The sequence below is a fragment of the Stenella coeruleoalba genome, assembly GCF_951394435.1.
Source record: "Stenella coeruleoalba genome assembly, chromosome: 6".
NCBI lineage: Eukaryota > Metazoa > Chordata > Mammalia > Artiodactyla > Delphinidae > Stenella > Stenella coeruleoalba.
The window spans coordinates 34,210,703-34,234,961 of NC_137151.1; the positions used below are offsets into that span (position 1 = coordinate 34,210,703).

Sequence of the window (24,259 nt, forward strand, 5' to 3'; positions counted from 1 at the left end):
GTGTGATTTCATATCTTTTTTACTTAGGTTTTGTGTTATGAATCTTTTTTTTTCTTTTATTTTCAACATCTTTATTGGAGTATAATTGCTTTACAATGCTGTGTTAGTTTCTGCTGTGTAACAGTGAATCAGTTATACATGTACATACATCCACATATTTCCTCCGTCTTGTGTCTCCCTCCCACCCTCCCTATCCCACCCCTCTAGGTGGACACAAAGCACCTAGCTGATTTCCCTGTGCTATGCGGCTGATTCCCACTAGCTATCTACTTTACATCTGGTAGTGTATATATGTCCATGCCACTCTCTCACTTCATCCCAGCTTACCCTTCCCCCACCCCGTGTCAAGTCCATTCTCTACGTCTGCATCTTTATTCCTGTCCTGCCCCTATGTTCTTCAGAACCATTTTTTTTGTGTGGGGGGATTCCATATATATGTGTTAGCATACAGTATTTGTTTTTCTCTTTCTGACTTACTTCACTCTGTATGAAAGACTCTAGGTCTTTCCACCTCACTACAGATAACTCAGTTTCGTTTCTATATATGGCTCAGTAATTTGCCATTGTATATATATATATGCCACATCTTCTTTATCCACTCATCTGTCAGTGGACACACAGGTTGCTTCCATGTCCTGGCTATTGTAAATAGAGCTGCAATGAACATTGTGGTACATGACTTTTTGAATTTTGGTTTTCTCAGGGTATATGCCCAGTAGTGGGATTACTGGGTCGTATGGTAGTTCTAGTTTTTTAAGGAACCTCCATACCGTTCTCCATAGTGGCTGTATCAATTTACATTCCTACCAACAGTGCAAGAGGGTTCCCTGTTCTCCACACCGTCTCCAGCATTTATTGTTTGTAGATTTTTTTTTTAAGATGTTGGGGGTAGGAGTTTATTTATTTATTTATTTATTTTTGCTGTGTTGGGTCTTCGTTTCTGTGCGAGGGCTTTCTCTAGTTGTGGCAAGTGGGGGCCACTGTTCATCGCGGTGCGTGGGCCTCTCTTGTTGTGGAGCACAGGCTCCAGACGCGCAGGCTCAGTAGTTGTGGCTCACGGGCCTAGTTGCTCCGCGGCATGTGGGTTCCTCCCAGACCAGGGCTCGAACCCATGTCCCTGCATTAGCAGGCAGATTCTCAACCACTGTGCCACAGGGAAGCCCGTGTTTGTAGATTTTTTGATGATGACCATTCTGACTGGTGTGAGGTGATACTTCATGGTAGTTTTGATTTGCATTTCTCTAATGATTAGTGATGTTCAGCATCCTTTCATGTATTTGTTGGCAGTCTGTATATCTTCTTTGGAGAAATGTTTGTTTAGGTCTTCTGCCCATTTTTGGATTGGGTTGTTTGTTTTTTTGTTATTGAGCTGCATGAGCTGCTTGTAAATTTTGGAGATTAATCCTTTGTCAGTTGCTTTATTTGCAAATGTTTTCTCCCATTCTGAGGGTTGTCTTTTGGTGGTGTTTATGGTTTCCTTTGCTGTGCAAAAGTTTTGAGGTTCATTAGCTCCCATTTGTTTATTTTTGTTTTTATTTCCATTTCTCTAGGAGGTGGGTCAAAAAGGATCTTGCTGTGATTTATGTCATAGAGTGTTCTGCCTATGTTTTCCTCTAAGAGTTTGATAGTGTCCGGCCTTAGGTTTAGGTCTTTAATGCATTTTGAGTTTATTTTTGTGTATGGTGTTAGGGAGTGTTCTAATTTCTTTCTTTTACATGTACCTGTCCACTTTTCCCAGCACCACTTACTGAAGAGGCTGTCTTTTCTCCATTGTATATTCTAGCCTCCTTTATCAAAGATAAAGTGACCATATGTGCGTGGGTTTATCTCTGGGCTTTCTATCTTGTTCCATTGATCTATATTTCTGTTTTTGTGCCAGTACCATACTTTCTTGATTACTGTAGCTTTGTAGTATAGTCTGAAGTCAGGGAGCCTGATTGCTCCAGCTCCGTTTTCTTTCTCAGGGTTGCTTTGGCTCTTTGGGGTCTTTTGTGTTTCCATATAAATAGTGAAGTTTTTTGTTCTAATGCTGTGAAAAATGCCATTGGTAGTTTGATAGGGATTGCACTGAATCTGTAGATTGCCTTGAGTAGTATGGTCTTTTTAACAATGTTAATTGTTCCAATCCATGAACACAATACATCTCTCAATCTGTTTGTGTCATCTTTAATTTCTTTCATCAGTGTCTTATAGTTTTCTGCATACAGGTCTTTTGTCTCCCTAAGTAGGTTTATTCCTAGGTATTTTGTTGTTGTTGTTGCAGTGGTAAATGGGAGTGTTTCTTTAATTTCTCTTTCAGATTTTTCATCATTAATGTATAGGAATGCAAAAGATTTCTGTGCTTTAATTTTGTATCCTGCTACTTTACAAATTCATTGATTAGCTCTAGTAGTTTTCTGGTAGCATTTTTAGGATTCTCTATGTATAGTATCATGTTATCTGCAAACAGTGACAGTTTTACTTCTTCTTTTCCAATTTGGATTCCTTTTATTTCTTTTTCTTCTCTGATTGCTATGGCTAAAACTTCCAAAATAATGTTGAATAAAAGTGGTGAGAGTGGGCAACCTTGTCTTGTTCCTGATCTTCGTGGAAGTGCTTTCAGTTTTTCACCATTGAGAACGATGTTGGATGTGGGTTTGTCATATATGGCCTTTATTATGTTGAAGTAAGTCCCTCTATGCCTACTTTCTGGAGGGTTTTTATCATACATGGGTGTTGAATTTTGTCGAAAGCTTTTTCTGCGTCTGTTGAGATGATCATATGGTTTTTCTCGTTCAGTTTGTTAATATGGTGTATCACATTGATTGATTTGCATATATTGAAAATATTGAAGAATCTTTGCATTCCTGCAATAAACCCCACTTGATCATGGTGTGTACCGTTTAATGTGCTGTTGGATTCTGTGTGCTACTATTTTGTTGAGGATTTTTGCATCTATGTTCATCACTGATACTGGCCTGTAGTTTTCTTTCTTTGTGACATCTTTGTCTGGTTTTGGTATCAGGGTGATGGTGGCCTTGTAGAATGAGTTCAGGAGTATTCCTCCCTCTGGTATGTTTTGGAAGAGTTTAAGAAGGATAGGTGTTAGCTCTTCTCTAAATGTTTGAATTCACCTGTGAAGCCATCTGGTCCTGGGCTTTTGTTTGTTGGAAGATTTTTAATCACAGTTTCAATTTCAGTGCTTGCGATCGGTCTGTTTATATTTTCTGTTTCTACCTGGTTCAGTCTCAGAAGGTTGTGCTTTTCTAAGAATGTCCATTTCTCCCAGTTTGTTCATTTTATTGGCATACACTTGCTTGTAGTAATCTCTCATAATCCTTTGTATTTCTTCAGTGTCAGTTGTTACTTCTCCTTTTTCATTTCTAATTCTGTTGATTTGAGTCTTCCTTTTTTCTTGATGAGTCTGGCTAATTGTTTATTAATTTTAGTTTTTAGTTTTACTGATCTTTGCTATCATTTCCTTCATTTCTTTTTCATTTATTTCTGATCTGATCTTTATGCTTTCTTTCCTTCTGCTAACTTTGGTGGTTTTTTGTTCTTCTTTCTCTAATTGCTTTAGGTGTAAGTTTAGGTTGTTTATTTGAAATTTTTCTTGTTTCTTGTGGTAGGGTTGTATTGCTATAAACTTCCCTCTTAGAACTGCTTTTGCTGCATCCCATAGGTTTTGGGTTATCGTGTTTTCATTGTCATTTGTTTCTAGGTATTCTTTGGTTTCCTTTTTGATTTCTTCTCTGATCTCTTGGTTAAGTAATGTATTGTTTAGCCTCCATGTATTTGTATTTTTTACAGATATTTTCCTGTAATTGATATCTAGTCTCATAGCATTGTGGTTGGAAAAGATACTTGATACGATTTAATTTTTCTTACATTTACCTAGGCTTGGTTTGTGACCCAAGATATGATCTATCTTGGACAGTGTTCCATGAGCACTTGAGAAGAAAGTGTAATCTTCTGTTTTTGGATGGAATGTCCTATAAATATCAATTAAGTCCATCTTGTTTAACGTATCATTTAAAGCTTGTGTTTCCTTATTTATTTTCATTTTGGATGATCTGTCCATTGGTGAAAGTGGGGTGCTAAAGTCCCCTACTATGATTGTGTTACTGTCGATTTCCCCTTTTATGGCTGTTAGTATTTGCCTTATGTATTGAGGTGCTCCTATGTTGGGTGCATAAATATTTACAATTGTTATATCTTTTTCTTGGATTGATCCCTTGATCATTATGTAGGGTGCATCTTTGTTTCTTGTAATAGTCTTTATTTTAGAGTCTATTTTGTCTGATTTGAGAATTGCTACTCCAGCGTTCTTTTGGTTTCCATTTGCATGGCATATCTTTTCCCATTCCCTCACTTTCTGTCTGCATGTGTCCCTAGGTCTGAAGTGGGTCTCTTGTAGACAGCATATATATGGGTGGTGTTTTTGTATCCATTCAGCCAGTCTGTGTCTTTTGGTTGGAGCATTTAATCCATTTATAGTTAAGGTAGTTATTGATATGTATGTTCCTATTACCATTCTCTTAATTGTTTTGGGTTTGTTATTGTACGTCTTTTCCTCCTCTTGTGTTTCCTGCTTAGAGAAGTTCCTTTAGCATTTGTTGTAGAGCTGGTTTGGTGGTGCAGAATTCTCTTAGCTTTTGCTTATCTGTACAGGTTTTAGTTTCTGCATCCAATCTGAATGAGATCCTCTCTGGGTAGAGTAATCTGGTTGTAGGTTTTTCCCTTTCATCACTGTAAATATGTCCTGCCACTCCCTTCTGGCTTGCAGAGTTTCTGCTGAAAGATCAGCTGTTAACCTTCTGGGGATTCCCTTGTATGTTATTTTTCCCTTGCTGGTTTTAATATGTTTTCTTTGTATTTAATTTTTGATAGTTTGATTAATGTGTGTCTTGGCATGTTTCTCCTTGGATTTATCCTGTATGGGACTCTCTGTGCTTCCTGGACTTGATTGACTATTTCCTTTCCCATATTAGGGAAGTTTTCAACTGTAATCTCTTCAAATATTTTTTCAGTCCCTTTTTTTTTTCTCTTCTTCTTCTGGGATCCCTGTAATTTGAATGTTGTTGCGTTTAATGTTGTTCCAGAGGTCTCTGAGATTGTCCTCAATTCTTTTCATTCTTTGTTCTTTATTCTGCTTTGCAGTAGTTATTTCCACTATTTTATCTTCCAGGTCATGTATCCGTTCTCCTCCCTCAGTTATTCTGCTATTGATTCCTTCTAGAGAATTTTTAACTTCAGTTATTGTGGTGTTCATCACTGTTGGTTTGCTCTTTAGTTCTTCTAGGTCCTTATTAAACATTTCTTGTATTTTCTTCCTTCTATTTCCAAGATTTTGGATCATCTTTACTGTCATTACTCTGAATTCTTTTTCAGGCAGACTGCCTATTTCCTCTTCATTTGTTAGGTCTGGTGGGTTTTTATCCTGCTCTTTCATCCGCTGTGTATGTCTCTGTCTTCTCATTTTTCCTAACTTGCTGTGTTTGGGGTCTCCATTTCGCAGGCTGCAGGTTCGTAGTTTCCATTGTTTTTGGTGTCTCCTTCCAGTGGGTAAGGTTGGTTCGGTGGGTTGTGTAGGCTTCCTGGTGGAGGGGACTAGTGCCTGTGTTCTGGTGGATGAGGCTGGATCTTGTCTTTCTGATAGGCAGGACAGTATCTGGTGGTGTGTTTTGGGGTGTCTGTGACCATGATTTTAGGCAGCCTCTCTGCTAATGGGTGTGTTTGTGTTCCTGTGTTGCTAGTTGTTTGGCATAGCGTGTCCAGAACTGTAGCTTGCTGCTCGTTGAGTTGAGCTCGATCTTGGCTTTGAGATGGAGATCTGTGGGAGAGCTTTCGCAGTTTGATATTATGTGGGGTCGGGAGGTCTCTGGTGGACCAGTGTCCTGAACTCGCCTCTCCCACCTCAGAGACACAGGCCTGACACCCGCCCAGAGCACCAAGACCCTGTCAGCCACACAGCTCAGAAAAAAAGGGAGAAAAAAGAAAGAAAGAAAAGAAATAAATAAAATAAAGGTATTAAAATTAATTATTAAAAATAATAAAAGTAATTTTAAAAAGAAGGAAAGAAGAGTGCAACCAAACCAAAAAAAACAAATCTTCCAATGATAACAAGTGCTAAAATCTATATTAAAAAACAAAAACAAAAAACGGACAGTCAGAACCCTAGGACAAATGGCAAAAGCAAAGCTATACAGACAGAAATCACACGAAGAAGCATACACATACACACAAAAAGAGAAAAAGGAAAAAATATATATATATAAAAAATTAAAAAAGGAAGAGAGCAACCAAATCAATAAGCAAATCTACCAGTCATAATAAGCTCTAAATACTAAACTAAGATAAACATAAAACCAGAAATAAATTAGATGCAGAAAGCAAACCCCAAGTCTATAGTTGCTCCCAAAGTCCACCACCTCAACTTTGGGATGATTTGTTGTCTATTCACGTATTCCACAGATGGAGGTACATCAAGTTGATTGTGGAGATTTAATCCGCTGCTCCTGAGGCTACCTGGAGAAATTTCCCTTTCCCTTCTATGTTGCACAGCTCTTGGGGTTCAGCTTTGGGTTTGGACCCACCTTTGCGTGTACGTTGCCTGAGGGCGTCTGTTCCCCACCCAGACAGGACAAGGTTAAAGAATTGGCTGATTCGGGAGCTCACTCAGGCTCTGGGGTGGGGAGGGGTATGGATGCAGGGCGAGGCTGCGGCAGCAGGCAGCAGAGGCCAGCAGGACGTTGCACCAGCCTTAGGCGCACCGTGTGTTCTCCCAGGGAAATTGTCCCTGGATCACGGGACCCTGGCAGTGGCGGGCTGCACAGGCTCCCGGGAGGGGCTGTGTGGACAGTGACCTGTGCTCGCACACAGGCTTCTTGGTGACTGCAGCGGCAGCCTTAGGGTCTCATGCCCATCTCTGGTGTCCGTGCTGATAGCCACGGCTCGTGCCTGTCTCTGGAGCTCATTTAGGCGGTGCTCTGAATCCCCTCTCCTCGCACACCTGGAAACAGTGGTCTTTTGCTTCTTCGGCAGCTCCAGACTTTTTCCGGACTCCCTCCCAGCTAGCTGTGGCGCACTAGCCCCCTTCAGGCTGTGTTCACGCAGCCAACCCCAGTCCTGTCCCTGGGATCTGACCTCTGAAGCCTGAGCCTCAGCTCCCAGCCCCCGCCCGCCCCGGTGGGGGAGCAGACAAGCCTCTTGGGCTGGTGAGTGCTGGTCAGCACCGATCCTCTGTGCGGGGATCTCTCCGCTTTGCCCTCCGCACCCCTGTTGCTGTGCTCTCCTCCGTGGCCCCGAAGCTCCCTGCTCCACCACCCGCAGTCTCTGCCTGCGAAGGGGCTTCCTAGTGTGTGGAAACCTTTCCTCCTTCACAGCTCCCTCCCACTGGTGCAGGTCCCGTCCCTATCCTTTTGTCTCTGTTTTTTCTTTTGCCCTACCCAGGTACGTGGGGAGTTTCTTGCCTTTTGAGAGGCCTGAGGTCTTGTGCCAGCGTTCAGTAGGTGTTCTGTAGCTTGCTCCATATGTAGATGTAGTTTTGATGTATTTGTGGGGAGGAAGGTGATCTCCATGTCTTACTCCTCCACCGTCTTGTAGGTGCAAATTCACCATCTGAATCATTTTTTTAATGTCTGTTAGTTTGGAGGTGTGTTGGTTTGTTAAATTTTTTGGTGTTTTTAATTGTGGTAAAATATAACATAAAATGTAACATTTAAACCGTTTTTAAGTGTACAGTTCAGTGACATTAAGTACATTCACATTGTGTGCACCCATCCCCACCATCCATCCATATCCAGAACGTTTTATCTTCACAAACTGAAAGTCTGTTTTGTAATCAAACTTCACATTTCCCCTTTCTCCCCACCCCCAGCAACCACCATTCTACATTGCTATGAATTTCACTATTCTTGGTACCTCCTGTAAGTGGAATCTTAAAATACTTGAACTTTCATGTCTAGCTTATTCCACTTTACCTGATGTCTTCAAGATTCGTGTTTGTTGTAGCATGTGTCAGAATTTCCTTTCTTTCTAAAGCTGAGTAATATTCCATTGTATGTTTGTACTACAGTTGTTCATCCATTTTAATTTGTTAATGGACAGATGGATAGCTGCTATAAACATGAATATACAGATTGCTCAATTCCTTGCTTTCAGTATTTCAGGGTGTATACCCAGAAATGGATTTACTGGATCACATTGTAATTCTGGGTTTAATTTTTTGAGGAACTGCCGTACTGTTTTCCATAGCAATAGCACCATCTCATATTCCAACTAGTAATGCACACAGATGCCAATTTCACATCCTCACCAACACTCTTTTTTGGTGTTTTTGGCTGCATTGGGTCTTTGTTGCTGCGCACAGGCTTTTCTCTGGTTGCGGAAAGTGGCTACTCTTCATTGCTGTGGCTTCTCTTGTTGCAGAGCACGGGCTCTGGGCGTGTGGGCTCTAGAATGCAGGCTCAGTAGTTGTGGCGCATGGGCTTAGTTGCTCCGCAGCATGTGGGATCTTCCCAGACCAGGGCTCGAACCCATGTCCCCTGCATTTGCAGGCGGATTCTTGACCCCTGTGCCACCAGGGAAGCCCCACCAACACTTACTCCTCTGGTTTTCTGATAATAACCATCCTAACAGGTGTGAAGTAATATTTCATTGTAGTTTTGATTTGAGATTCTCTGATGACTACTGGTGTTGAGCATCTTTTCATGTGATTATTGGTCATTTATCTTCTTTGGAGAAATGTCTACTCAAGTCCTTTGTCCATATTTTAGTTGAGTATTTTGTTGTTAAGTTGTATGAGTTCTTCATATACTCTGGATATTGATCCCTTATCATATACATGATTTGCAAGTATTTTCTCCCATTCTGTAGGCCAACTTCATATATACGTGTATATATATATATATAAAAAATATATATTTTAGTGCACAAAAGGTTTTAATTTTGATGAAGTCCAAATTTTTTCTTTTGTTGCCTGTGCTTTCTTTTTTTTTTCCCCGGCAGTACGCGGGCCTCTCACTGTTGTGGCCTCTCCTGTTGCAGAGCACAGACTCCGGATGCACAGTCCCAGCGGCCATGGCTCATGGGCCCAGCCGCTCCACGGCATGTGGGATCTTCCCAGACCGGGCCACGAACCCATGTCCCCTGCATCGGCACCAGGGAAGCCTGTTGCCTGTGCCTTTGGTGTCATATCCAAGAAATCATTGCCGGGCTTCCCTGGTGGCGCAGTGGTTGAGAGTCCGCCTGCCGATGCAGGGGACATGGGTTTGTGCCCTGGTCCGGGAAGATCCCACATGCCGTGGAGCGGCTGGGCCCATGAGCCGTGGCCGCTGGGCCTGTGCGTCTGGAGCCTGTGCTCTGCAACAGGAGAGGCCACAACAGTGAGAGGCCCGCGTACTGCGGGGAAAAAGAAAAAGAAATAATTGCCAAATCCAAAATTATAATCCAAAATTATTTCCCGTATTCTTCTAAGTTTTATAGTTTTAGTTCTTACATTTAAGTCTTTGGTCCATAGTGAGCTAATTTTTATATGTGGTGTAAGGTAAGGGTCTGATTTTTGCATGCGGATATTGTTTTCTCAGTACCATTTGTTGACTTTTTTTTTAAGCAGTTCTTTCTAGTGTGATTTTTGTTGCTTAGGGACAACTCTTCTAATTTTTTTCTTATAGTATCTTTGTAAGACCTAAATACTTTTTGTGATACTCACTTTTTTCAGAGATTAGTTTTCCTGAGTTTTAAGTAGATGTGTTTCAGAGGAGCTTTTCTAACTTCACTGTTATTTTGTGTGATATTCAGAAATGTAGCAGGTTGGTTTCTGGGGTTTCCTGGCTGTGTTCCCCTACCTCATTTTTATCTCTGCTTTGCCTTGTACCTGTCCTAACAATTTTGCTTTTTGTTCCCAGAAGTTTTTCTTCAATATGGAGTCCTGGAAGAGAGCCTTGGGAGATCAGTTTCAAAAGTTCATAGAAGTTAGCTTCAACCCTTTAAGCCTTATTCTAGGCCTCATGCATTCATCCACTTAATTGGACTTGACAAAATTTTTCCCAGGTTTAGCTGCTGTTATCAAATTGGCCTGCCATGGTTTCCAGTGGGTGCCTGTTGGCTACTTTGAGTTTCTTCTGTTATCAAGTCCAGCACATGCCCCATTACTTCCCTTTCCTTACTGCATAGATGCTGATACTGTAGGTATTGTGGTTACAGTAGCCTGTTTTCTCCTCTCCCATTTGTATTTTGGGATTTCCTTGTTAAGTGGTGTGGTTATAAGCATCCATAGGCTCTTGGTTTTGCTATCTTGTTACTCTGATTTTCTGTGGAGATTTGAGGAAGCAAGAAGATTTGAGTAAGCAAGAAGATCCATCAGAGAGAGTTTGATAGACATATGAAAGCATGTGATATTCTTGTTAGATTATTTTTCAGATTGATTCTGAAAAGAGCTCAAAGTTTTTAAAAAAAGCTTTAAGGTTATTTTGAAACATGGTGCTCTATATGTCTAGTTACATATGTTGACTGGTGGAATGTATTGACCATATCTTATACAAGTCTTTATAAAGTCTTCATGAAGCAGCTTTTTTCCCTCAAAATTAAATGATTGTAAAATATTCATATAATTCATACTTTTTTTCGTGCACACACACATATTTGTGTCTGCTAGTCTTGTTAGTTCATATGCTTCTTTGATGGCTTTAGCTTATTTGTCCCAGAACTAAGAAAGTATTTTATACAACTTGGTGATGTGGTAATTCTAAACTGAGCCTGGTCTATATTTAGAATAGAGCAGATTTTTATGTTAACAAATATGCAAAGAGTGTTTGCATTAGCCAAGGCACACAAAGGTCTCTGTATGAAGACTGACTTTATGTAATTTATAAACTGATTTTGAAGGCATAACAAAGATATTTTTAGTACATAAAATTGTTTACAGTAATTTTTTTAAGTGAAAATCAGATTATATCACTATACATTCTACTATAAACATGTGTACACATTCTAGGGAATGAGGAAAGTGATAAAAACATCCTTACCACCCCACAGCATTTTGGAGCATTAACTTAATATTTTATACTTAAATATAAGTTGTGGTCCTAGTTGTAAAGCTGGCATGTTAAGTACTCCGTGTATGTCATATTTAAGGAAATAGATGTGATGTGAACTAATGGGCATAGGGTTTCTTTTGCAGGTGATGAAAATATACCTTAAATTCACCAGTTTAGAATGTGTAATTCAGTGGGTATATTTATAGAGTTATGCAGACATTATCACAATCTAAGTGTATAGTACTTTCATCACCCCAAAAAGAAACCCCATGCCTATTAGCAGTTCGCTGATTTTTCTCCCCCCTCCCAATCCTGGACAACCATTCTGTCTCTGTAGATTTGCCTATTCTGGACATTGCATATAAATGGAATTATGCAATATGTGGTATTACACTTAGCATAATGTTTCCAAGATTCGCCCATGGTGTAGCATATATTAGCACTTCATTCCTTTTTACTGCTGAGTAACATTCCATTCATTGTGTGGATATACCTCATTTTATTCGTCCATTTATCAGTTTGTGGACATCTAGGTTGTTTCAAATTTTTTGCTATTGTGAATAATGCTGGTGTGAACATTCGTGTGCAAGGTTTTGTGTGGAGTTAAGGTTTTGTTTTCTCTTGAGTATATACCTGGGAGTGGAATTGCTAGATTGTATGGTAAACCTAGACCTCAGTAATCTTAGGTAGCTTTTTTTTAAAAAATATTTTATTTATTTATTTATTTTGGCAGCACCGGGTCTTAGTTGTGGCACATGGGATCTTCCTTGTGGCATGAGGGATCTTTTAGTTGAGGCATGTGGACTTCTTAGTTGCTGCATGTGGACACTCAGTTGCAACATGCATGCGGGATCTAGTTCCCTGACTAGGGATTGAACCCGGGCCCCCTGCATTGTGAGTGAGGAGTCTTACCCACTGAACCACCAGGGAAGTCCCTTGGGTAGCTTTTTTAAAGACATTTTGTGAAACTGCCAAATGGTTTTCCAAAGTATTCATACCATTTTACCTTCCCATAAACAGTGTTAAATGGTTCCACTTTCTCCACATCTTTGCCAACACTTAAACTGGCTTTTTTCAAAATTATGGTTATCCTAGTGAGTGTACAGTAGTAACTAATGGTTTTGATTTGCATTTCCGTAGTGATTAATGGTCTGGAGCATCTTTTCTTGTGTGTGTTGGCTGTTTGTATATGCTTAAGCCTTGAACAGTACAGGGTTTAGGGACCCCACCCCACCCCACACTAGGAAATATGCATAGAACTTTACCGTTGCCCTGCCCTCTGTATACAAGGTTCTACATCTGTGGATTCAACCCACTGCAGTTGCTAAGGCACTGTAGTATGTATTTATTGAAAAAAAAAATCTAAGTTGTAGGACGTCTTTATATATTCTGGGTAATAATCGCTTATCAGAAAAATAATTTGAGAGTATTTTCTTCCATTCCATTGCTTGTCTTTTTCACATTCTTGATGGTGTCATTTGTAGCACATGTATCCAATTTATTAATATTTTTCTTTTGTCACTTGTGCTTTGGTATATCTAAGAAAGCATTGCCTGATCCAAAGTTATGAAGATTTATTGCTGTATTCTTATAGGAGTTTTTTTAAATAGCTTTAGCGCTTACATTTTGTCCTGTGATCCATTTTCAGTTACTTTTGGTTTGTGGTGTTAAAGAGGGAGGGATGGACTTCATTTTTTTGCATGTGATTATATGGTTGTCCCAGCACTATTAGGTGAAAAGACTGTTTATTGAATTATCTTGACACTCTTGTTGAAAAATAAGTTGACCATAAATATAATGTTTATTTCTGAACTCTTTGTTCTATTCCACAACCTATATGTCTTTATGCAGTACCACATAGTCTTGATTACTGTAGCTTGTAAGTTTTGAATTCAGGAAGTATGAGTCTTTCAACTTTGTTCTTCTTTTTCAAGGTTGTTTTGGTTATTCTCTGTCCCTTGCATTTCCATATGAATTTTAGGATCAGCTGGTCAGTTTCTGCAAAAAAGAAGCTGGGATTTGACAGGGATTGTGTGAATCTGTAGATCAATTTGGAGAATCAGGCCATCTTCACAGTATTAATTCTTCTATAATATTAGTTTTTGTTTGTTTAGCCATCTGAAGAAAAGTGGTTTTTTTAAGGTTTATGTGGTATGATAGAATACATATGCAACGTTAATGTTCTTATTTCACAGTACTATGATTGTTTATTATGGGCTGGTAGGAGCTGAATATGTAAGGGAGAGTTGAACACCAACATTTGAAATGCTAAGGGTATTTTAAACTATAAATTGATTTTTTTTTTCATTTTTGTAACAAATTCATAATGATGAGGTACTCCTCAATAAATAAATTTTAAAATACCAAATTGTGTTAAGCATATTAAATGTATTTAAGTATAATGTAATTACTCTGGAAATCAAGCCCTGTTCTCTTCATCAGTACTATTTTTCAGCCATACTGAATACTAGTATTTTTTCAGTCTTTATTAAGCCAGCTCTTTTTAAAATGTAACTAGATGTTCCAAATAACATCCAACCTGAAGATTTGTTTAAATTCTCAACATAAAATTTCTTACGTTGACAGTGTTACACTCACACATAATTATATGGGTAGGAAAACAGCTAAAATGCCAGAGTGAGTTAATGACATTTTCTGTAACACTGAAATGTCAGTCTTTTCAGTGCAGTAAAATTAAGGGTTTAAACCCCTTTTTAACATTGTACTGGAATTTTGGTTTAATTTGTTGAAGCTTGGTGATCTTTCTTAGTAACAAACGGACATTTTGACCTATTCCGTTTTCTTCTTTGTTGAGGGGCTGTTTTTCTTCATATCTAAGTTTTTACTTTACTTTTCCTGTTCTGGGATCCTCTTTCTGTGAGTCTTTGCTGAAGTTAAACCATTACCACTTTTCCGTAACTATAGCCATAGGCAAGTGAGTTCCAGATTCAGACTGTGGTATCTAGAACTAGCTGGATATTTATTAATGAAGCGTCTTCAAGGCACAGAAAATAGTTACTCCTATTCTTAGGGGACAGGAAGTGTTGGGGCAGTTAAGGGACAAGGCAGAAATGGCCTCACCAGCCTGTAGGACCTAAAGATGAAACCTAAGAAAAGATTAGAAAAAGCTGGTTGATGATGTATTAGCAAATAGAAAGCAGACTTGGAGGTCTTTGCTTCTGTTAAGGGCTTTTTTGCATTTAAAGTTGAAGAGTAATAAAACAGCTATGGCTAGTTCTTAAATAAAAATGTATACACAAAGTGTATGCAGAAAATTAACTACTAAAAGAATAAAGACCAGAATTATTTATTTGAAACTGATTTTGATGTAGCCATTTTCAGTGACTTAGAAATCACCCAAGCTTTTTGTTATTGCAAACTGACCTTGCCTCCAACTATCAGGGTTGAAGGCAGCAATGGAGAGTGAAGAATGTCAGCAGTGAGGGCATCATGAGCAGAAGGGGGAGACAGCGGCCAGGAATGGGCAGGAGGAAAAAGATGGAGAAGGAAGGGAGTCAGATCAAGAGGTAGGAATGGAAACATACAAAGGAATAGAATAAGAGAAGAATGTAAAAACAGCTGGAGGGAGAAGGGAAGAGAGGAGTACAAGTGTAATCATTGAAGTAAAGTCAGGTGTCATCATTTCAGTGTTTGAATCTGCTTATTAGTTAGGACTACAATGAACCCTTTAAAGAATTGAGTTTAACCGTGGAAGAAAGAAGGTGAGCGAGAAAGAAGGGAATTTTGATGAGCATGTTAAATCACTTTTTAAATTTAAGATCAACCCTAAAAATACACAACTGTTGTTTCATTTTGCAGCATAGTAATAATAATATTTGAGTCATATTACAATGGGGCACTATTCTAAGTGCTTTACATATATTGATTCATTTAATCCTTACCACAACTTAATAAGCAGATACTATTTCTCCCATTTTACAGATGCGGAAACTGAGCCACAAAGAGAATAAGTAATTTGCCTAGGCTAGTCAGATAACAGAGCCAGGATTCCACTGAGGCAGTCTGACTACTGTGCTACAGCTGGCTTCATCACCTCTACCTCCCCCTCTCCATCATTTGTATGGTATATTTCTGTAGAAATTTGTCTTGTTTTGAGAATGTAATATACCCTTGAAATAGTTGTACATCTGCTAGAGTGACAAACTGTGGACACTATTTAAAGATCAGTTTTTCTTCCCTTTAGTTACAGTAACTTGAGAAAGTTTATTAAACTCAGTACCAGAACACAAAAGATGAATAGTGCATGGTCCCTGTCCCCAGTGAACTGAATCTCAGTTTGTAATTGGTCATTTGAACCAACCAAATGTCTACTCCAATATTGGTGTGAATTCTTTTACTTTGAACCAAGTTTGCTAATGAATGTTTGTTGCCTTCAGAAGTATGCTCACCTTTAAAAGCCACCGACCAACTAGAAGTATTGTCGTTACTTAAAGGTTTTTGAGTTATTTTTGTTTTAATAAGCTAAACAACAAAGTCAGCTTTTCATACAAAAAGCAGTGGTACCTAGTTTGATTACCTTCCTTAGTCATCCTTAAAATTAAAGCCTCGCATGGATAATTCACAAAGTATCTAAAAAGGTGTTTTGTTTTGTTTTGTTTTTACAGCCCTGATGGAGTAAGATGTTTGCAGGCAGTAGAGGAGGAAATGTGAATGGAGGTAGTGGATTTCACCAGGAACTTTGGAAGAGTGTTGGGTATTAGTTGCACTGGAGGAGGATGAGAATTGAGCCCTATTTAGAGGGAGAACAGAAAGACTTCTGTGAGGAGTGTGGGTAAATAAACCAGGAACCTATCCTGAAGATCATTGCTAGTTCCTTGAATACTTAATTTTTAAAACTTTTTTGTAGAATTTTAGAATCATTCACTAGCATGCATATTTTGTGTCCATTGAGACTGTCTTCTAAGGAGAAGAGCTATGTGGTTTGAAAGTGCTTCTTGATATTGAGGTTTACAAAAAGTCTGAAGAGGATGGAGCTGTGACTGGGAGTCCTAAGAGATTTTACCAAGAAAAACTCATTGGAGACTTTTAGAAGTGCCCTTTAGGCAAGTAAGAGAAATTCTGGATTATTTGGTGTTAGGAAGACAGTTTAAATATTAAGTTCAGTCTAATTTGACTTTTCATTTGAGCCTGTATTGCTTCACTGTTTGACAAAGAGTTCTAGCATTTGAAGGTTGACTTAGCCATTTCCCTCTTAAACATGAACGAGATAATAAATGAGAGATTGTGGGAAACTGAGAGTATCTTCATTTTATTGAGTGTTTCTTGCATTTCTTACCTTGGCATTGGCTCTTAGATTTTTTGTTTTGACATTTGGAATACTCTGAACTTAATATTGGTGCCTTTATATTAATATGTGGATTATCCACATGTCATTCATTAAGCAAGCATTTTGAACAGCAGCTCACAATGCTGGATAACGAATGAATAATTTAGTCTCTGTGTTCAAGCTGCTTCTAGACTGGTAGGGCAGACAAAATTAATAAACCCCAAGTTAGAGTACAGTGTAAGTACAATGATAGAGGAATACACCATTTGCTATTGAATAAAGAAGAGCAATTCACTCTTACTCGGGAATTTTACCTTGGGTGGGTGTGATCTTTTGAGGCAAGCTCTTAAATAGAAAAGGAATTAATCAAACAGACTAGGTAGCAGTGGTAAGAAATTTTCAGTATGTAGACAGAACGACAGAACAGATAGAAGATAATTGTCCACTCTCAGTTATCTTACACTTTCTACATCTCAGGGACCCCCCTGCCCTGGATGACTGCCATATAACTGGTATTTCAAGAATATTGACTAATTTTGGTATTGCTTAATTAAATCTGTTGTAAAGAATAACAGTTTAGTCTGTATCTATGAAAACTAAGAATAAGTCGCTTTTCTGAGCATTCTCAGTTTTTTAAATCATTTCCTGTTGTAATTTTAAGAGACTGAAATAAATTGAAAGTCCAAGATAGAATTATTCAGTCTATTTAAGGTAACATTATTGCTGGTTGTTTGTAGCCAAACTCACTTAATTTTAGGTATGTTTTAAAGATTTATACACAGGAAGAGAACTTCGTGAAGTCATTTTTACTCCATTGACTCATCTGCAAATGCAGTTGGACTAGAGAAGGCCCCTTTCAGATCCAAAATCCAGTGATTAAATTTTATATCTCAAGAATATTTATAAGTTGTTTTAAAAGCTATCAGAAGAAAGATCCATCTCCCCTGTATCAAATTTTCTCCTTATGTTAACTACCCAAATCATGTAGCTTGACTTATGCCCCCCTCTCTCCTCCCCTCCTTCTTTTGGCATTGTTTCTGTATAGTGATTGATAACCCCTCAGATGCAGTTAGACTTAGATACTCATCTCTTGAAAAATAATGTACCTGAATCTTGACGTTTAGAAATTATCTTTCCATGAAAAATTTTTTGTATATATTCCTAGAATGTTATTTGAACTTAAATTATGCCAGTTTTCTGAGTCAGCAATTATTTGGTTTACTACTAAGTTTTTGGGTAAATATTTGCTCAAAATTGGTGTTCTCTTAGTATCTTTATAGTGCAATGTTCTTATGTTTCTGTCCCAAGAACATAACTTACTAAAGCTAAAAAAAAAAAAAGTTAATTTTTTCATCTCCAGTTAGAAAGGTTTCTGCTCTATTGGTTTGTCTTACATGTTTATATTCCCTGGTTTTTTAGCTACTTTTAATATTGCTGTATTGAAGTAATAGAGATATTAGGGAGCAGTTTCATGTTCAGAATCCTCTTATTTTGCCTTGTAGATTCTTTTTCTTTTTCTCTCTTAAGCAAGATTGTATAGCTCTTAGCCGCAAAATGAAGCATTGATTAAAAGAATCCTAGTAAGTGGTGACTGCCTCAAAAGGGAAAATCTGGGTATACTTTACCCACTTTTCTTTTTTTTCTTTTTTCTTTCTTTCTTTTTTTTTTTTTTTTAAAGCTTTGGCTTCATTATTTTGCTTGAGTTTTTTCCTTTACCTCCACAATGTGCGTTAATATTATTTAAACTCTCTTTTAGCTAAAGTGTAAGTCTTTTTCCTTTTAGAATTCTACTTGCAAAACAAGTAAAACAGATTTTATAGACTGAGGTAACTAGTTCTATCTAATGAATAACTTTTAAAAAATTTAATCTCGTCATAGCCCAACTTCAGTTCATACTATTAATATGGCATTCCTTTTTTGCATGCCCCCTCCCTTAGAAAGTAGAAGGTGTTTCCAAAATTTATTTGTTTTTAAATCACCAAATATTATCTTTTCCACAGATAATATCACCTACTGCATTATTTTTGGCTGCAAAAGTAGAAGAACAGGCTCGAAAACTTGAACATGTTATCAAAGTAGCACATGCTTGTCTTCATCCCCTAGAGCCACTGCTGGATACTAAATGTGATGTATGTAAAAATTGGATGTTTTGGGTTTTGAAACCTTTTCATTATTTAGATTTAATAAAAATACAATTCGATTAGTGTTGCCTTCCAATGCTGCTTATTACTATTACGACTTAGGAATGTAATACCAGGAAGTGATCTGACAGAACCATATTTCATGTTATGTTCATGAATTTCATTGTCATTCTGCATCACGTAAAGCTTTGAGTCAAAGGTACTTTTTAAGTGTTTCACATTTTGTTTATCCTCACAGCAAACCTGTGATGTATGTAGAGGGTATATCATATCACCTTCATCGTTTGGGTGTATTTAAGACCAGAGATATATAATTCTCTTAAATTGTCGGCAAGTGAGGGAATAGAAAAACCTCTGGATTTATCTCTAGACCAGTAATTACTCTTTTTATAGAAGTGTTCCTTTATTAATGCGTGTATGCTACTACTATTCTCTGACACATAAAGATTTATTTTACCATGCTTTCATGAGTGTCATTTTGAAATTATTTTTGTTTTCCTAAAGAGTAATATTTACAGGCTGGTTTACAGGCAGCTTGTTCATCACCAATGTTTCAATAGACCTTGTCTGAAAACACCATTTTTAAATGTTCTGACATCTTAAAACAGAAGCTAGCATTCTGGGCCTTTGAAATCCTTTTTCTAGCACTCCTATGTAAGTGAGTTGCTTTATCAGGAACTGTTAACTACTGAATGACTACCAGACTGTATTAATTCAGTTTGATTTGGATCAAGTTTAAGGTCCAAATTAAATATATCTGATTTTATTAATGACAGGTTTTATCCTACATGTTGGCTTTTAGGGACTAAAATATTAATGTAGCTATTCAATAATAGAGAATGTATGATTATTTAAAGTTACTTCTTATAGTTTCTATTAACTTTACAAATTCAGAATTATTTCTTGTGAATGCTTAGGGTATTGTTCAAATAATAGAAAAATCTGTTTTAAAATTCAGTTCAGTGATCTCAAAATGGGCATAAATAAAATTAAAGGTGCTTTCACTCTAAGTTTAGCAATGTGTCCTTAGAAATGAATATTTATATATAATATAGTTTTCTTATCACCTTAGTCAATTGTCATAATATAAGAATGAGATGGCAGGAAAGTTTTCATACCTTTTATTCCCCGAGTAATTACATTAGGGCAATGATTTATTGAAGTTGAGGGAGAAGATCGTCTATTTTTGTCCCCACAGGTGTATGGTACATTGTTTTGGTATTTTATAGCTAAAATTTTTTCTTTTAATCTAGGGGTTTGAGGGATTGTTTTATTTTGTCTTTTCTGAAGAGAGGAATTTAATTCTAAAAAATAACGCACTGACCTACTGTGACAGTCAAGGAATTACTACATGAAATATCCTAGAGTGAGTTGATAAATCCTTTTCTTTAAAGGCCAGTTCGAATTTAATCTTACTTGGGTTGGCGCTTCCTGTCCTTAATGAGTCTTGAAGCACCAATGCCTAGGTAAAGTTTTACGTTACAGACTGGAGATGTCTTTTTTCAATTAACCTACCCCTTTCATATTATTATTTTTAGATTGGTTTTTGTTTTGTTTTGTTTTGTTTTGCTTTGTTTACATTTCCTGTATTAGAAGTAATTGAATTTAGAGTTTCCTATATTAGAAGTAATTGAATTTAGAATTATCACAGAAAATAGGTTTTCTCTATCACCCTCAGTTTTATTTTCTTCATATTTCCAAACTACCTTGTAGTAGTTTGTAATGAATCTATAATACCCATGAGATTTAACAGCCCCATAGTCTAGTAGTGTTATGTTTATTAAGCATTTTAATATTATTATTTTTACCTGGCAGGCTTACCTTCAGCAGACTCAAGAACTGGTTTTACTTGAAACCATAATGCTACAAACCCTAGGTATGTACTTATGTCAGGTATTATTTGTGTGTGTGTTCTTCAGTGCAGTATTCTAAATAAAGGGAAAGATTTCTGGAGTAATTTTATCATTGAAGAAAGTTTCATTTGAAAATAAAGTTTGGTGCCAGAATAGTATTACCTGGTCCTAAGGAAGCCATTTTTTAAATTTTAATTTTGTTTAGCATTTAATTGAATGGCAAACATAGCCTTCAGTGTGATTTCTTATATTTTCAGATAGTTGAGACACAGTGCTTCATTTTGGATTTGCATTGGGGAATAAAATGGTCCTTTAGGGCTGTGGTGTGTGACTGTAATATGTATAAACATACATGGCAGTCCTGCTGTACTAGAGCTTATGAATTTATCACATCATTGTATTGTATTTTTTAAAATATTTATTTGGTTGCGCTGGGTCTTAGTTGGGGCAGGTGGGCTCCTTAGTTGAGGCAGGCAGGCTCCTTAGTTGTGGCATGTGGGCTCCTTAGTTGTGGCATGCGAACTCTTAGTTGCAGCATGCATGTGGGATCTAGTTCCCTGACCAGGGATGGAACCCAGGCCCCCTGCATTGGGAGCATGGAGTCTTATCCGCTGTGCCACCAGAGAAGTCCCTATCACATCATTTTAAATGTGACATAGTAGTTTATTTAAATGTTGATCGTCCTTGTCTAAAAGTTATATTGTCTGCAAGGTTTGTGCAACTTAAGTATCTGTAAAAATTGTTTATTCTAATCTTTTACTTTACTCATGAGGAAATTGAGCCCTAAGCAGGTTTTGACTGTGTACAGTCATATATTACTTCTGGAAGAACCTAGCAGGGTGTAGTGGGAAGAACATAGGCTTTATGGAGATCTGCGCTTAAATGTGTAAGCCTCTTTACTTTCTAAACTTGGTCAGAGTTCCTTTACCTTTCGTACCTCCATCCTGTATGTGCAAGGTGGAATAATAATGTAGCTATAACATTGTGACTTTGAAGATGAAAGATTGTTGTGGTTTTTTTTTTTTTTTTTTTTTTTGCTGTACGCGGGCCTCTCACTGTTGTGGCCTCTCCTGTTGCGGAGCACAGGCTCCGGACGCGCAGGCTCAGCGGCCATGGCTCACAGGCCCAGCCGCTCTGCGGCATGTGGGATCTTCCCGGACCGGGACACAAACCCATGTCCCCTGCATCGGCAGGCGGACTCTCAACCACTGCGCCACCACGGAAGCCCGAAAGATTGTTTTTTTAAAACATTGCCACATAGTGTTTCATAAATAATCATTATTTATTATGGTAGTTATTTTTATCTTATTTATACTCCATTCCCAAATGTTGAATAGAAGTCTAATAATCATAGCTTTCCATCATGACAGATTCTTTTTATTATAAAAGTAGGTTGTTTGAAACACATATAACTTGTTGAAAGTTTTTATAATATAAATATATAAAAATAAAAGTGAGAATATTTTTATTCCCTTCAAATCTATTTAGCATGTTACCATTTTATTATATAAATATGAAATTTTACAAATAATGAAAGTTGAAGGAAAATAACATTTTAAAATAGTTATTTTATCATATGAAATCAGTGTATTGTATTCATATTGTTGATGACAGATTCTTCAACACAGAGAATGAATAGCATTATTTTAAGGGGAGCATTAGAATTTACAAGATATAAATATGGCTCTTGTTAAAGTGCGATTTTGCAGGTTTAATAACAGTAGAAATGTGAAGAGACCACACAATAACTTTATAAATCCAGATAATCTGTTTATTAGGATGTTATTCCTTTACTACTGCTGAAGGCACCATACAGCGACCTCCACTTCAAAAAAAAAAAAAGGAAACGGAAAAACCCTGCCCTACCTAAGGGGTTGACTGGACATGATAGCTTTTCAATATGTTGTCTTTGGTTTTAGAAACAGTGATTTAATCTTGAGGCCTATAAGGTTCACTTGCCTTAACAATTTTATTTTTATTAGTAATGAAATGTAGTTATAAGCTAACTGAAACCCACTGATCTAAGGTACAGTGAGAAAATAAGAGGACCATATTTAAAAGGTCATTTCTCCCACTGTGGCCCAAAGGTTGTATTTATGAAAAATGTTCTTTTCACATCTTCTGAAAGAGTTGGAATATATTTAAGAAATATGTTATGTAGTTGAATTCCCTCCTTAAACTGTGGGGCAAGCTTAATAATTGTATTTGTCATGATTTTAGTTAGTTTTTTTTTTCTTAGTTTGTTTTTAACTTGAGGATAGTCTCAAACTAATTGTAATTGAGAATTTTGAATACATATTACTTATCTCTAAATAACTTTGTCAGTTTTCATAATTGGAACACTATTTTTGAGAAGATATTATTTATTATGATTGGGGGTATAATAAACATGTCAGTGATGAGAAACTTTGTCTTTGAGTTTTTTTAATAATGAAAAATATACGTTTATGGTTATGAGTGGCATTTCTCAGGCAAGTATTATAGTGGTAAATGACTGGGAAAAAAAGTGCTTTTCATTTCAGGTTTTGAGATCACCATTGAACACCCACACACAGATGTGGTGAAATGTACCCAGTTAGTAAGAGGTAAGTGAAACTTTTAAGTTAAGTTTTAATGCTTTTTATTGTCTATAATTGATAATTGAATGCTATTTTGTTCTAGCCTTGAGTTTTATTAAAATGGCAGAAATGTCATTTTGAAGCATTATTTTTCAGTGTTCTACACCTGCCTATTCATCTACTTCTATTTTTGGTTCTTCCTGGTGAATTAGCTTCCTTTAACTTTAGGTGAGAGTCTTGCTTCTCTAAAAAATTAGAGGGCTTCCAAATACTAGGACTCTTTCTACTTCCCCATTGGGCTATGCCCATCCCAATTCAGGTAGTATTTAAGATGTAGGCCAAATTTAACATATAGGTGCAGAAAATAGTATTGATTTCCAATTTTTGTCAAACTTTGATTGACTTCCTGAAAAGTGTTTATGGTTTAAGAATTCAAATCTTTCAGGTAAAAATTGCCTTTCTTAGCGGATTTGTCATTTTGGGAAATGTTTTGCCCATGTTCGTTTGAACAGAATTGATTTAATACATTTTTCAAAGTTCTTTAGCATTACTAAAAATGGTTTCCTTTTTGTGTATAATGAGGAAATTATTATATAGCATGATATATAACAGCATGTGATGTACTTATTAAACCTTTTATAAACAGGAGTACAGAGTTTTTGTATTGTTTTCTTTACTCCTTATAAAGCATGTGGTATATATTTTTCTACTCTTGTTAATGAATCCTGTGTATCTATCGTTGTATCTCTAGAAATAATTTTTCACACAGATGCATGCAGTACTACTACTTTCCTGTTTACCATGTGAAGTGTTACACACTAATAGCAACCACTTGGAACCTTTAGTGTGCCTTTTTCTGATACTTCTTTTTGAAAATGAAATTTTGCAGTTTCATTCCTTTACCACCAGACTTGTTTAGGTTTATTCTAAACAAAATGGGTAAGACTTTTGAAGGCCTTGAATCTAGTGTTTACCTAAATGTTCTCTTATTCATTCTAAATTGAATTCACTTTATATCTAGGTTAAGGTTTTATTACTATGCTAATGGCTACATATAAAAACAGACAAACCTGTTGTCTGGTACCACAGTTGTCATTGTTAAGAAATGGACTAATAAAAATCCCATTTATATTTTTTTAATCCTAAAAGCAAATGTTATCATTTATAAACTAAACTAGAACATAGTTAATTTTGGTTTCTGTTCTTCATGGTTATATATTTTATAGCACTTTCTCATCCTCAGTATTACAGTGTAGTATAGAATTGTATAGATAACTATTGTAGATGCTGGATTGAGAAATAGAGCTTGAGAGAAGTTCTGTTTTCCTGAAAACTTGAAAGGGTAAGCTGTTTTGTTTAAATAATGGAGAGCCATATAATTTGCCTTAAGTTGAGATTAGTA

The 24,259-nt window shown here is 37.0% G+C and overlaps 1 protein-coding gene across 17 annotated transcripts in view; it reads left to right on the forward strand.

Annotated features, from left to right (window-relative positions):
* Nucleotides 1-24,259, forward strand: part of CCNT2 (cyclin T2) — a 48,368-nt gene that overhangs the window by 11,031 nt on the left and 13,078 nt on the right. For 6 of the 17 annotated variants that reach the window (XM_079924973.1, XM_079924986.1, XM_079924984.1 and 3 more), the window contains 3 exons: nucleotides 18,306-18,434; nucleotides 20,262-20,322; nucleotides 22,822-22,884. In XM_079924973.1, coding sequence (XP_079781099.1) covers nucleotides 18,306-18,434; nucleotides 20,262-20,322; nucleotides 22,822-22,884 — 253 coding nt within the window. Of the gene's footprint in view, nucleotides 1-14,960; nucleotides 16,086-18,305; nucleotides 18,435-18,464; nucleotides 19,813-20,261; nucleotides 22,885-24,259 lie in introns of those variants that run through there. The other 11 variants (XM_079924975.1, XM_079924989.1, XM_079924990.1 and 8 more) reach the window with 11 other exon arrangements.